General features: G+C 40.1%; 1 protein-coding gene across 1 annotated transcript; it reads right to left on the reverse strand.

The window, feature by feature from the left end:
- Positions 1–830: 830 nt before the first annotated feature.
- On the reverse strand, positions 831–5,893 carry NDUFAF4 (NADH:ubiquinone oxidoreductase complex assembly factor 4). The gene is made up of 3 exons (XM_066547510.1): positions 5,733–5,893; positions 5,025–5,122; positions 831–2,879 (listed from the first exon to the last, which is right to left on the reverse strand). The coding sequence occupies exons 1-3, from the start codon at positions 5,857–5,859 to the stop codon at positions 2,565–2,567; spliced, it is 540 nt and encodes a 179-aa protein (XP_066403607.1). The 5' UTR covers positions 5,860–5,893; the 3' UTR covers positions 831–2,564.
- Positions 5,894–14,053: the final 8,160 nt, after the last annotated feature.

The raw sequence follows: 14,053 nt of genomic DNA on the forward strand, positions 1-14,053 counted from the left end.
TAGAAGTAGTTGTAGAAAAGATGCAACAGTGGAAATAGTCTTGTTCCATACATCAACCCTAAAAGACAGCATTACCTTCAAACACATACTGGATCACTGTAGGCACACACACATGCTGTGGTCAGTATCCTACATGGGACAAGATTGTAGTGTTGCAGAGCTTCATCAGGCTTTCCCACCAGAATAAAGATCCATGCTCCTGGCTCTTGTGAGCTTTGGGGAACTGACATGCCCCATGTTGGAAGACACAGTGAAAGCTAAACATTCACACCTCAGATGATTTGAATAGATAATGGTACAGATTTTTACATGATCCTGTACCATTGGCAATACCCTTGTAATAGTGGTTTGACACTGCCCAGCAGGTGGGGCAGGTGACCAGCAGAAGAACCCTTGCTGACAAATTGCATTGCATCCAATTTTCCTGGGCTGAACACACTTTGCCAGAGAACTACCCTGCTCCTGAGAAGCCTTCTGGGCCACAAGTTCACCTGCTTGCAGGGAGCTGGGATCCCTACACCAACTCTGCTGTGGGACATCTACTTTCCCACTGTGGATAATATATTCTGAGGAAGAGATCCTGGCTGCACAGAAACAGGGCACAGCTTTGCAATCATCACAGTTGTGGATAGGATTTTGTCCTGAAGGTATGGCTGGGGCACTGAATGTGATGACACCAAACATCCCAAAGTACAAGCCTGCTCCTGGAGGGTGTAAGCTACACAGTAGTGTACCATGAAGTGAAACAGAGCACTGTGATGGTGCAGCCACATCACAAGACTTTTCATGAACACAGACAAAATACATATCAAGGTGGTCAAAGGGCATGGTTAAACTGTTGTCTGGTGCTGGTTGTAGTTGTTTTTAATCAACTTCAATCCATAATAAAATTCATTTTACAGGAAATTGCAGCATCTTCAATATCAACAGTATCTGTACCAAATGCATTCCACAGCTGTTTTCTGAGTGTTACCTTAAATATTACATTGTGTTACCTACAATATTACATTATAACATTTTATAAAACAGTATTTTGTGCAAAGCAATCTTAATGTGGTGCATACCTCAGATGCATGAGTTTCAGAGTGCAGCTCTGTATCCCATTGTATTAGAGGATAAATAATAAGCCACACATCCTACAACTAACAATTTTGAATTTTTATACAATGCACGTAGTGACATCTTCCACTATTGTACAGCGTTATGTACTTCAGAAATGAATCAAACATAACCTTCAAATACACTGTGGCAAACTGTACTGGAGATACTGTGTTCCAACTCAAAGAAGGTGAAGGAATCTTGCTGTGAAATAACAAAGCTGATTATTTTCTTGATAAGACATTTACCAGACTCCAAATCAAAGACTTGGCAGAAAGGTTCATGAAAAGAAAATTACATTGTAAGCCTGGCACAGACTTATACCCTTTAAATTCACCTTCTTTGGTGACAGGCATAAAATTAAAGATTCTGGGTTTGTTTTTTAAAGGAAGGCAACCATAATGCATTTTCAAATATCAATTCTGATTATCTGCTGCCCCATCTCCCCAGCTTATCTGACCACATTTTGCTACAGGATTAACCATCAGTGCAAAACTTCTTACCTACAGACATGACTAGTCACAGTATCAGGGTTAAAATCCACCACTACCTCACAGTTTGTGTTACCCTCATGTCATCTGTATAGATGCATGCTGTGAGTAAACATGACCTGATCTACCCCACACTTGGATCAGACAAGGCTTCCACAGGGAAAAAGGACTGTTGTAACAGGATGGGCAAACATTCACAGAAGTTTTCCTAGTGGGTCTAATTAGTACATCCAGTTGTATGTCCTTGCTGCCTATTAATATGAAGCATTGCTCCTCATACATCAGATGCCATGGGCTGCTGCAAGACACTTATGCCAGAAGACCATCACTACAAATTCCCTGACTAACAGCACCTGGAGAGGTGCAGGCATTTAAGCTAAATGAGAATAGAGTATAAGAGGAGTTACATATGAACCATTGCTGTTCCAGCACCAGAAAGAGGCCTTCTTGCTGTTCACTTTCTTTTTATTTTATATTTGACACAACTGAATTTTCCTTGTGGTTAACCTTCTTCACAAAGTATAAATACCATTCCATTCTTACACAAAAGAAATACAGCTGTTTGTTATATACACACACCTTGACAGCAATTCCTTGAAAGAGCAGTGCAACATGAAATTACAGAGCCAACGCTCACAGAGCACCTCTTGAGCTGCAGGCCAGGAAGTCTCTGCTGAGAAAGGCAATCTCTTAAGGTAAAATGCTTTAACTGAGTTCATAACATTTGAATGGGGTAGTCAGAACTGTGTGACATGCTGTCATATCATGAATTAGTCATATTCTGGTTTACAAACTGTAGTTGCTGCACTTCACTGAAGCCATCCAATGCAGAATGGAATTGCTTGAATACATCTCACTGGCATGAGGAAGTAGCCTTGCTGGATGACATGTTTCGACTGAATTTTCAGACATGGAATATACTTGACAATAAAATGAAGACACGAGTGAGATCACAAAAGGTTTTGGCAAATATTTTTATGTTAACTTTTTTGGTTTATGGCTTGTTATAGCTTTTTTGCTTTCTTTTGGAAATTCCTGCACAGCGAAAGGAATGAAGAATTCCAGAAGAGAGTTGACCTCCTTCAGTTCCAGACTGTATTCTGCTGCTATTTTCTCTGCAGTCCATATTTGAGGTTGAAGTTTATGATTATTAAGAAGTGTCAGAGCCTCCACAAGGGAAATTTTGCCTTTGGGAACTTTCTTAACATCTAGACCTTCCAAGTGGCCTAATTTTGTAAGTCTCTTTTCCTCCTGTTTACTTGGAAGATGTTCACCACCTCCATCTTTTACCTAATTGAGGGAAGGAAAACAAAAAGAGCTCAACAGCAATTCTGTTTACTATACATACTGTAAGCAGCTAAGCTGCTTTCCTAAATATTTTTTCTGTTTAGCTTTTCCTGTTAGCTTTCCCCATTTTTTTAAAAAAAGCTTAGCCAGCCTAGCTTCTTCCACAGCCATTCTACATAGAGTGTCAGCTCCCAACCAAATGCTGAAAAGCTCCTATTCACTGCACTCTAAGTGTTGTATTGGCTTGGCAGCCCTTCATACAAGGCAAACTACAGATTCTGGTAGGCAAATGTAAATCCAGATATGCCAATATTTGGTACTGATTCATTGGAAGGGACAAAAATGTCATACAACAAATCGGTATCCTTCTGATACCACTGGAAAACTTTTTTCATGTAGTCTCTCTCCCCTTCCTTTTGTTTTCAAATTTTACTTTTCCTACTAAAAGAAATTCCTTCTTTTGCTCTGTCTAGAGAACAAGCTTTCCTGCTATTTTGCAGCATCATATGGAGTTTAATTGCCATGACTACTGCAACATGTAGACACACAGTGTCTTCTCTAAAGTCCCTTCATATTTCCAAGTAATCTCCAAAACAGCTCTCACTTCCTCATATTTCCTTTTATTAACATTTAATCAGTGAATCACACTGAAAAAAAAAAGACACAATTAATCTTATCTTAAATTTAGAAGTATTTATATAGTAATCAGAGCCCACAACCACTGATTATTACACAGGCACTCTGTATTAACTCAGATACTGAGAAAACTGATGTGGATACTATAGCACCTCTGTGTCTGTTTCTGAGCTACAAGGAATGTCTGGCCTGTACTCCATGTCTTCTACTTTTTGCTAAAACTGTGCTTGGATAATGAATGATTTTTCAACTCTTAATTAGATCATCTGTCTCTGGGACTCTGCCACTTCAGGGCTCCCAAGCTGGTGCTTTTCCACTTACCACAGGCAGACACTCCAAACACACACAGAGGTGTGTACACATCATGTACACAATGCACAAAGTCATCAGGATAACATCAGGCATGGGAGAAAGCTTTTGTATTGCTTTGCCCACAAGTCTCTGTGATTACACTTCAGTTGTGCTCTAACAGCTGCAAGCAGACACAGCACAAGGGCAAGTCTGTGGCAGCAAACTCAGAGTAGGCATGGAAACAAGCAAAGATCTGTTCCACTTTGGCTTTTTTCAAATCTCTCCCGACAGGTTTATACATGAATATTGAAAGATACTGAAATTAGACCTTCAGCACTTCAAGATTAGAGTCCTAATCTCTGTGATGGACATTAAGGATAGAGATTTCTTGAAAATTTCACGTAAAGACTGAGGAAATCTATTTGCATTTAAAATATTTTTAGACTTGAATACCATATAAGTGGGAAATTAGAGAGACTTAGGGATTTTGCTAAATGACTATAAAAAAATTTACTGCTGAATAAAGCAGCTGGAATAAAGTGGTCCTATAATGAAACAGGTAAAACACACAAGCCACAGCACAATATGATGGAAAAGAAGATACTGAACCCCAGTCTGCATTTTACAAAGGAGTGTGCTTTGCCTTTCAAGTAAAAGATTGCAGCCAGTGGCAATAAGGAAATGATGACCATACAACCCACAAGTTTATGTAGAAAAAACCTAAGGCGCTTCCATTAACTGGATAAAAAGAGTCTCTGCACTGTATAACATTTAATGGAGTAAAAGACTTCATTATAGAGTAAACATCTTTGTCCTCAACCACATCCCTGCTCCCTCAACAGTCCCAGTCTTTTCTAACAACTCCACAAATGATCTCTGGCAAACTATTTTATCTTTGCAAAAGGCTTGAGAAGTATCCTGTCTCACAGGAAGCAGAAATAGGAATTTAGGTGAAAAACAATATAAGAACAACACAATGTTAAAAAGGAAGACTCTGTCAGCATTTAGAACTTGCATAATAATTACGATTTGTCACACATTCAAAACCTGGAGTCAGACACAGTGCTATTGATGTATAGAAGAGTAATAAAAACACCACTTTTATCTACTGAAAAAAAGTAGCTTTTATGCACAAAGAGCATTTTTCTTGACCTAGACTTTGTGCTGAGTCTGAAGGCCACAAAGCTGATACTGGTATGGCTGGTACAGAGATGCACTCACCCGCACCGGTGGATCTCTGGACTCGACATAAACGTCTTTAAGCAAGGTGAGGAACCTATCGTCCTTTCTGAGAACTTCTTCTTTTATCTCTGGGCTATCTAAAGGCAGTGAGAAGAAGAAGGGAAGGGAGAAAAAAAAAAAAAGGAGGAAAGATTGATAAAGATTGATCTGACTCAAATAGTTTCCTTTTTGTTAGTTCTTCCCCAGCGGCAGGCATAGCTCCCGCAAATGCACCTGCCTTCTGGGGAAGGTGTCGTTCCTCTCACAGCCCTGACCTCAGCGACACAAGGTGGGGCTGGGCCTGTCACCTGTCACAGCACGGCGGGACACAGTACCCACACGCTCGGTGCTGCTCAGCCACCGCTCCGTGCCACCATCCCTGCCACCACCGATCCCACCGCCTCCTCCAGCTGTCCCCAGAACCACCCGCGCCATCAACTGTCCCCAGGTCCTGTCCCCACCAGCCACCTCCACCGACCGACAGTCCCCCCCAGCCGTCCCAGCAACCGCCCCCATCTCCCAGCCCACCAGGCCACGTCCACCAGCCTCCCTCACGCTGCTGCCGCTGTAATCGCCCCGGTCCCCCACAGCCGCCCCATTGCCGCCGCCGCCGCGGCTCCCGGCATGCCCCGCGCGCCCCGCGCCGCTCTCAATGTCACCGGTGCCGCTCCGGGAGCCGGCGGGCGGGCGAGGCCGGCGCTCACTCACCGGCCATGGCGTCCAGCCGGGCGGTGCGGTGCCGCGGCGCCGGCGTGGGCTTCTCCTTGCTGATCTCGCGGCTGGCCCGGTTCTCCACATTGAAATTCCGGAACACGCGGGTCACCCGCCCGCCCATCGCCGCCGCGGGCCGCGCCTGCGCACGGGGCAGGCCGGGCAGGGGCGGTGTGCCGCGCCGGAGATGCACCGGAAGGAAATGAACCGAGTACCGCGGGCAGGCAAACAAACAAACAAATAAACGAACAAATAAACGAGTGAACGAGAACACGGACAGCGCGGTTCGCTTGGCACTTCACGGAGCCCCGGCGGCGCTCTGTCCTTGCCCTCGGCGCTGCCGAGGCTTTTCTAAAGGCGTGCGTGAGCGGAGCCCCGGATCGGGCGGGTCCCGCCGGGAATGCTCCCGAAGCCGCGGGCTGCCCCAGAGTTTCCTTCTCAGCCGGGCGTGATGAGCCCCGGACACGTCATGTCGTGGCTGGGGCTGCTTATTTATCGGCGGGTCGAAAAATAAGCGGCGAGGGACAATTCCTCAGTGCTGCTGAGAATTTGTAGCCTACACAATGGTTTCAGGGCGCAGACCCTCTTTTTTTCAGCTCAGCCAAATAACCTTTCTTCTGACTTTGCAAAAATTGCAAAAACTACTTGTGAGAAAATATTGAAAAGGCCTTAAGCCGTGCATGATAAGAAAGATTAATTTGTCGACAGAATCGAAATTGAGATAGAATCAGCAGTTCATAGATTCAAGTGTGAAAAGATACAGAATCCTCGGAGAAAGGAAGGCAGAAGGAGTAAGAGCTACTGGTCTGATGCAAAAAAGCAATAAAGCCTGATGGTTGACTACTTTATTCAGCCACGATTGATAAGGTGTCTTACCAATAGAGATTAATGACTCGTTCATTCCAGCTGCTGTGTGAATTAGCCAATAAGTAATTCCCTTATGGCTTTAAATTGTGTGTGTGCTGTTTGCAGAGTCTTAGTGCCTTCTGGGCCACTAGCTACTTCATGGTAGTAGTTGCCTGAATGAAGTAATAAAGTCACCTGGAGTGGGAGTGTTAATGAAGGACAGAGAAAATACCAGACTTCTTGTGCTGCTTTTTTTTTTTTTTTTACCTGGGAACCTAGGGTTTCAGAACTTGGTCTCCTACTAGTAGCATAATTTAGTAATAATAATTATGATATGATAGTTGTCAAGGCTACAGTGTGCTTTAATGCTGGATTAGTGAATGGCTGTGTTTTCCTTAGAGAGAAGCCAAATGGATTTTGAAAGGCAGCAGAAACAAGGCAGCATAAACATGGTGTGTGCTGGATTTCTGCTCTCTTTGGGAATCAGGAAGATGCAGTTTCTCCACCTGTTTATTTTACAGACTCTCACAGTCTGTAGGAGAATAGAAACATGTTTTTGCTCTCTGGTAATAAGCTTACTGACCCTGTCTTATTTTAGACATTGCATGTGAGTGAGTTAAGGAGACCAGTGATACAGTGATAATAGGAAGCTGTTAAAATGTGCTGAAGTCAGACTGATGATAAGTTTAATTCAATATCTATAGTCAATTACTTGCTGCCTATACCTGTGTTCTTGAGTCCAGGATTTGATACTTTTGTAAGTGGTGAGTCTGTGTGGTGTGGCTGTAATGGAGAAATCCACATGGATGCCTTTGGTGGTTGTAGACCTTCATAGGTACTTTAGATTTGTATTCTTACTGATCCGTCTGCAGATCAGCTATTGTGGCAAATTTGAAATAAAGTTTCTCCTTCAAAAGCTAAGAGCTCCCAGCTTGTGGAATCAAACTCAGCACAGGGCTTCTGTCTTTGTAAAGCCTGAATGTGATTAACACTGCTGTAATATGTACTGACAGCAAAATAAATTCACCAGAAAGGAGTCAGTTAAAAATAAAAGTGATGTCATGCTCTGCCTGTCATTTCCTACGACTGAGGATGGCACAAGGCTGTTCTTTTCATGTATAAAGATGCATCAAAAGTCCAAGGTTTTTATTCTGAAGAATCTTTCTTAGACTGTAGCAAGCAGAAGAACTGAAATTGAAAACAATATTTTTAATACAATTTGGTATTTTATCAGTTTGGTATTTTACCAATTTGACCATGTTGATATTAAATATCAGTAAGCAAGAGGTTGGATTTTTTTTCCATATAGAGCATCTGCAAGTGAGATGATTAAAAAATGAATGTATGTGTACTCAGCTTAGATAGAGTTTCAAATGGGATGCATTTTTCTTCAACGAGGAGTCTGAATTTTTCCAGGGAATTCAAAAATAACAAAACAGCCCATGAGAAGAACAGAGACTATCCAGCTGGATTCATACACACCTGTTCTCTACAGGTTCTCATAGCAGCCTGTTTCAGAGAAAAATACTGCAAACCCTCATGATATATGTCTGCCATAGGCTGCCACACTAGATCTCCTTGTAATCCTTCCATATCTCTTAAGAGAGAAATTTCTAAAGCTACTGGATACCTGGGAAGTAAAAAGTACATTTGTGACTATTCTTTGAATCTTTTTTGTTTTCCATCTCAGTTTTGATTATATGTTGTGTGTATTTTTTTTTCATTAGTTCTGTAGCTGAGTGGAAAATTAAAAATTAATTTTTGTATTTAACTAGCATGAAAAATCTGATTTACCTATTGAAAATTCCCTTTAGAGAAGGGAGAAAAGGAATGTCTGTCACTAACTTGTGTTACTGTGTGGTACTACTAAAGTTTCTTTGCTGTCTTTACTACTCAGAAGATCAGGAATCTTCTGAGAATGTGAGTCCAGATGGGCAGGTAATCTCAGTGAAATAAGAGTCTTTTTATGTAAAAGGTGCCCAGCTGGAGAATTTTGGAGAGGAGGCAGGTGAGGTTTGCTTTGTGATTTGAGGTCTGGGGATGGCAGAGCAGTCGGCTACAGAGGAAAATGAGGAATGCCCTCATACAGGAGCAGCACAGGTTTACATTTGATTCTGTCCACATTTTCTACCTCTGAAACTGTTTTCCTATTCTCATCTTTCTGTTGTTGTTTGTTCATAATTGATGTCAGTCTAAATGGATACTTGAGCAAATTCATGTACCATTAGGATTCAGGGAATTGAGTCCTCTATCCTGATTACTGGTTTAGCAGCAAACACAATGAAAGCATTGATCCTTTTGTTCCTTATCTCATCAGTGTTAGGCAGAACCAGAGAACATAGCATTAGCAAGAATTGATTATGAGCCAAGTAAAAATGACTGTCCTGCACTTTGTAAAGATGAACTCAAGAGAGATGGATTTACTGATGGGTCACATTCACCTTTCAGTGATTTTTGGTTGTTCTGTTACCTAATTCAGATTATTTCTCTGTTACCGGTTTCAACTGATCCATCTTTTACTGGCTTCTGAAGTATCTACAGAAAGATCTACATTGAAGAATTGTGCTTAATTCCAGTCTGTGATCAGAGTATTCCTGAACACTTGCATATTTTCAAGGCTAGGTGGCTGCAGTGCTTTATTTAAAGGAGTTTTTATCAAGTCCTTATGTGGATGAAGTTTATGGCAAGTGCAGCAAGCTCAGTGTTACAGACTCACACAGCCCAGACAGATCACTAGCTCCTTGTCAGATAATACTAATTTCAAAGACATTGCACTTAAATTCTCCTGATGGACTGTGGCTTGATGTACCTGACATCGTCTTCCATATTTTCCCTGTTTGATTGTTGTTTCTCAATTAGCAGGTTATTTTGACTTGGAAATGCACAGTAGGAGCCAGTATATTTGAGAATGAGGCAGCCTGGTACTGGAATTAATTAATTTCATCAGTTACACATGCCTTTTTACTTCATTTTACTCACAGGGTTCAGTACCCCCTGTTCTCTTCCCAGCTGCAATAGTAGTTGAGACAGCTGACATCCCTGTTATTTCTTGGAACCCTGGCTTCAGTTCATCCCTCTTGCCAGCATGAGGGTGTAGGAACACCTCCAGAGCAAACAGCATCACACAGATGGTCTGATTTAATAATTTTTCTAAGCTGTATCAATCACACAGGAGGAATAAAAAAAAAAAAAGAAAAAAGAAAAAAGCCTGTGACAGGAGGAGCAGGAGGAGTATGAGTACTGTGAACTGGTATTGCTGCCTGGTTGGTTGGTTTGTTTGTGAGTTTGCACTTTGCTCCCAGATTGTTTCCCTGCAGCAGTGACAGAAACAACTCTACCAGCTCCAGTGAGGAGGAGGAGGTGAATCAGGAAGAGACTGGATGGAATGGAGTGGTGGCTGCCTCATCTTGGGCTGGCTTTGCTGGTGCTCCAACAGCACCCAAGACAAACAACATCCTTTGTACTGAGTCGAGCCTGTAACAGTAGCCATGATTTTACTGCACTGCCCCTGCAGTAGCTCTCTGATAGTCCAGAAGAGAGTTGGTGAATGGATTCAGAATATTTGCTATCTGCTGGAGTTTCTTTTATGAAATATAACACATAAAAAATAGCAAATGTATAACCTAAGTGTGCTGGCAAGATTCTCTTCTACAATAATGTAATATTTTTCCATCCCCAAAGGATATTTCTAGTCTCTCTATATGGTTTTAATTTATGATTATACATACATATTTATACAGGGGTGATGCATTCTTGTATATATAACTTTATAATTTAGTTGTATTGTCTGTGACTTGATGTATCAAGTTGATTTTCCATGCTTTTATAAGTAGTTGCAGAACCAGTTTTATTTATTCATTTTACACTTTAATTGCATCCATCTGCAATTTACAAATTGGGTATTGGCAGGTGTGAATTACATGAAAAAGTCAAGTCTTTTATTTACCTGTGGGGAGCCAAATTTTCTGTAGAACAGGAAAGCCAAAATGACCTCCGTGAACACTACTAAAACCATTTTATATATATCTCAGTCCTAAAGAAGGCTTATATATAGATCTTAAGAAGCTGGAGAAGTTACAGTGTGGTTTAATAGCTCAGTGGCTTAATCAGTGTTATGCTGGGTAAGTAGCATTTGAGTCCATGTCCTATACCTGTATTTTTTTAGATGCAGTAGCTAAAAATCTGCCTGACACATGCAAAGGATTCTTTGCAGATATTCAAGGAATACCATACTGAGATTGCATATCTTTCTTGGCAGCTTCCACAAGCCATTTCAAGTGCTCTAATTTCTAAAAAGCAAATATATCTTCACTAATTCTGGAAGAGGATTCTATCAGGGGAAGATACCAGACTGCAGAGCAAAGAAAATGTGATCATAGGATTACAACCTACAACCTTTAATTAAAGGCCTTGAAGTAAAGATGAACGTGCAAAATTGCATTACCAGAAGACTGGAGAAATACATTAAATTCATTTAACATTTAGTCCAAGAAACAAATGAATATTCTGAGATGTGCAGTCTCCAGTAGAGTTTCAATATTAAAGTCTGGCTGATTTAAGCACAATTTTTCCTTAAATTTCTGGTTGAGATAACTTTATTCTAAACTCTAAGTTTAGGAACTGATCTTAAAACATATAAAACAGATAAATTCCTATTGACTTCAATAACATTTATACAGAACAGGATAAATAAGAATTAAAATATTGGGAAAGAATCCAAAGCTCTAGACAAAAATGTTCATTTGAAACGAATCAAAAATTCTTAGAATTTGGAGTGTAATTCAGTGTGAGTCAGAAAAGAAATCTACAAGGGAAGATTTTTCATAATTATGTTCTGTCTACTACATGGGTTTTGTTTCTTTTACATCTTACTGTGAAATACCTTGTGGAAGCCCTTATTACAGACACAGTTTTAGATAACATGTATTCAATATTGATGATTGGGGAAAATAGATTTATTATCTATTTTTATTATCTACTTTATTTACCATAAAATATTACATTTTATTTGATTTAGGATTATAGCAGTATGGATTATTGTAGCAGTGTTGTAACAGGAATAATGTCCACTACAAAGGATTTGGTCTACACCTAATGCAGCAGTACCTATAAATGTATGTCACAGAGAAGGATATAGTTAAGACAAATAATGCTGCATTGTTTTAGTTAATTTTGCATTGTTCCCTAATACTCTATGTACAATAATACAGAAAATTAATTACATTCTTCCTGCAGCTCTTCTGAGTATTTTCATTTGTGTGTATCCCCATTTACCTGAGTGATTACCTAACCAAATTGTGCTGGTAGAAAATGCATTAAAGGACAAGAAAAGGTTTCAATGATACCAACACATGACTACCAGTATTAGAGTTCAAGTGGAAATAATTACTGAATTTAGAGAGCCCTTTTATGTGCCTCTTCTTCCCACAGCATCAATAATCTAGGGGCAGCATGTGGGACACAGATGTATTTTAAACAGTTACATTTACTAATTATATAGAGAGATACAGTGTTGAAGTATGCAAGTGTCAGGTTGCTCTGGGGGCTACTAAAATAGACCATTAAAGAGGTCCCCAAATATTTAAAGTATTACCTCTATATACTAAAAGTTCATTTTTAGATTGTATAATAAGGACAGGATTAAGCTTCAAAGCTCCAGCATTTTAATGTAGACTTACTGAGACTCCTTGAAGGCAGAGTTCTTTCTTTATGTAAGATGTCTTTGTGATCATGATGAAGCTACCACACTTTCCTGTATACATAATAAAATACAAAACCAGTGTTCTCAAGCATTAATTTGGGAACTCTGTAGGTACTATTGTACTTTTTTGGGCTAGAAAATGCTGAAAATGGTCACGTTCTCTTCAGTTAATAACAGTTTGTCAGAATGTCTCATGTTTTTCAAATATAAATTAAGGAATTCTCTACAGGATATATGATGAGTGATAACATGACAAATTTCACGTGCACAAAATTGGTAGAAGTTGGGTGCTCAGAGAGATTTTTGTAACTTTCTGTGGGATTAGGTGTCAGCATATAAGAGCTGCTGGAAGATGAGGTTCCTTGCTATACCTACAAGTAGCAGGTCTCAGCCTGTGGATGACAGAGACTTTAAATAATTCAGTACACTGGGTTACTCCAGAAGAAATGTCTGTTGATGGCCTGTCTGAATTATGGCAGCAAAGCTTTTCTTGTCAGAAGTACTGCCAGACTCTCATCAATGGGTTGTGACATGGGCCAGTTCCATCCTGGTGCCAAATCTCCTGTCAGACTGTAGAAATGATCCCTGCAGGGCATTTCTCTTTGCAGCATGAGGAAATTCACCTCTCACCCCAAGAACAATTGAGATTTTTAGATTTCTGCAAGCTGCTCCTGTAGTCTTTCAGTTTTTGTTCAGACATCAGAGGAAACATGCTAAGTTCTTTGTTCTTGTTTAATACTTTAATCTGCTTGGAAAATGTGGGTCATCTTGTAGTGGTTAATTGCTACAACAATGAGGTGATTTCAATTTTTTATGACACCCCTGTGGATGGACTACACTCTGTTTTATGGATATGGGGTCAAGAAGCAGAACTAGAGACTCTTCACTTGGGAGACAGAACAGCATTGATTTCAGAATCTGTTCTCTCTCTCTCTTCAAGTGCTGAAATGCATATACCAGTGATCTCCACAAGCTGTTGCAGCTCTCAGTAACAAAGCAAGATATATTCTTCTCTTTTTAATGGATGGGTTATTTCAACCACTGCCTTTTGTCCTTTCTAGTGGTTCACGTGTATTTCAGGCTCTTCCACAATATCCTAAGACAGTAGTCTTTGGATATTGTGGAGTGGAAAGTAATACTGCAATATTTTTAAAAGAACAGTAACACTTTTTGCTAAAACTAAACATTTTTTTCAGATGTTTTGTCTTTCTGAGGCATAAATAAGGTGTGGGGTGTTTTTTTTTTTTTTTTGTAGTGCAGTGTATAAATTGAAAATAGAGAGTAAAAGGCTAAAGTACAGTCAGCAAATGTATAAGAGCTAATATTAAAAATTATAAAAAAATATTAAAATGTGTTCCTGTTTCCTAATAATAGGGGAAACCTGAAAGGTTTAAATTTTCATACTTTTCACAATTTAGCATTTTATTAATGCTTTAAGTGTGTTTGCCAGAGGTGACCATCCATATGTTATCTTAACTGCCCCTGTAGACTGGGGCTTAAATGGAAACAATATTTGGTTTAATGATAAAATTTTTTCTGGTGTTTCTGATTTTGCAGGTTTTTCCCACTGGGCAAAACAGAAGATGGCTTCAATGACTCTTCTGAAGGCATCTTGCTCATTTGAATTCTGCTCCTTCCAGACTATATACATAAACCCTTTTTTGTCTGGGCACAGCAGGAAACAGGAGACAGTTTCCATGTTCAGTGTCAGGCCTACCAGGCAACATTCACACACACGTGTACACAGACACACAATTGTATGCTATTGTTG

Source organism: Molothrus aeneus, chromosome 3, assembly GCF_037042795.1.
Source record: "Molothrus aeneus isolate 106 chromosome 3, BPBGC_Maene_1.0, whole genome shotgun sequence".
In the NCBI taxonomy this organism is placed as follows: domain Eukaryota; kingdom Metazoa; phylum Chordata; class Aves; order Passeriformes; family Icteridae; genus Molothrus; species Molothrus aeneus.

Excerpts from the sequence above, each read along its gene's own strand:
- NDUFAF4 (XM_066547510.1), bottom strand. The coding sequence starts at position 5,859 with ATGGGCGGGCGGGTGACCCGCGTGTTCCGGAATTTCAATGTGGAGAAC. Across the intron at positions 5,123-5,732 it reads CCGGCTGGACGCCATGGCCG|ATAGCCCAGAGATAAAAGAA; the intron begins GTGAGTGAGCGC and ends CACTGCCTTTAG. Across the intron at positions 2,880-5,024 it reads CCAGAGATCCACCGGTGCGG|GTAAAAGATGGAGGTGGTGA; the intron begins GTGAGTGCATCT and ends TCCCTCAATTAG.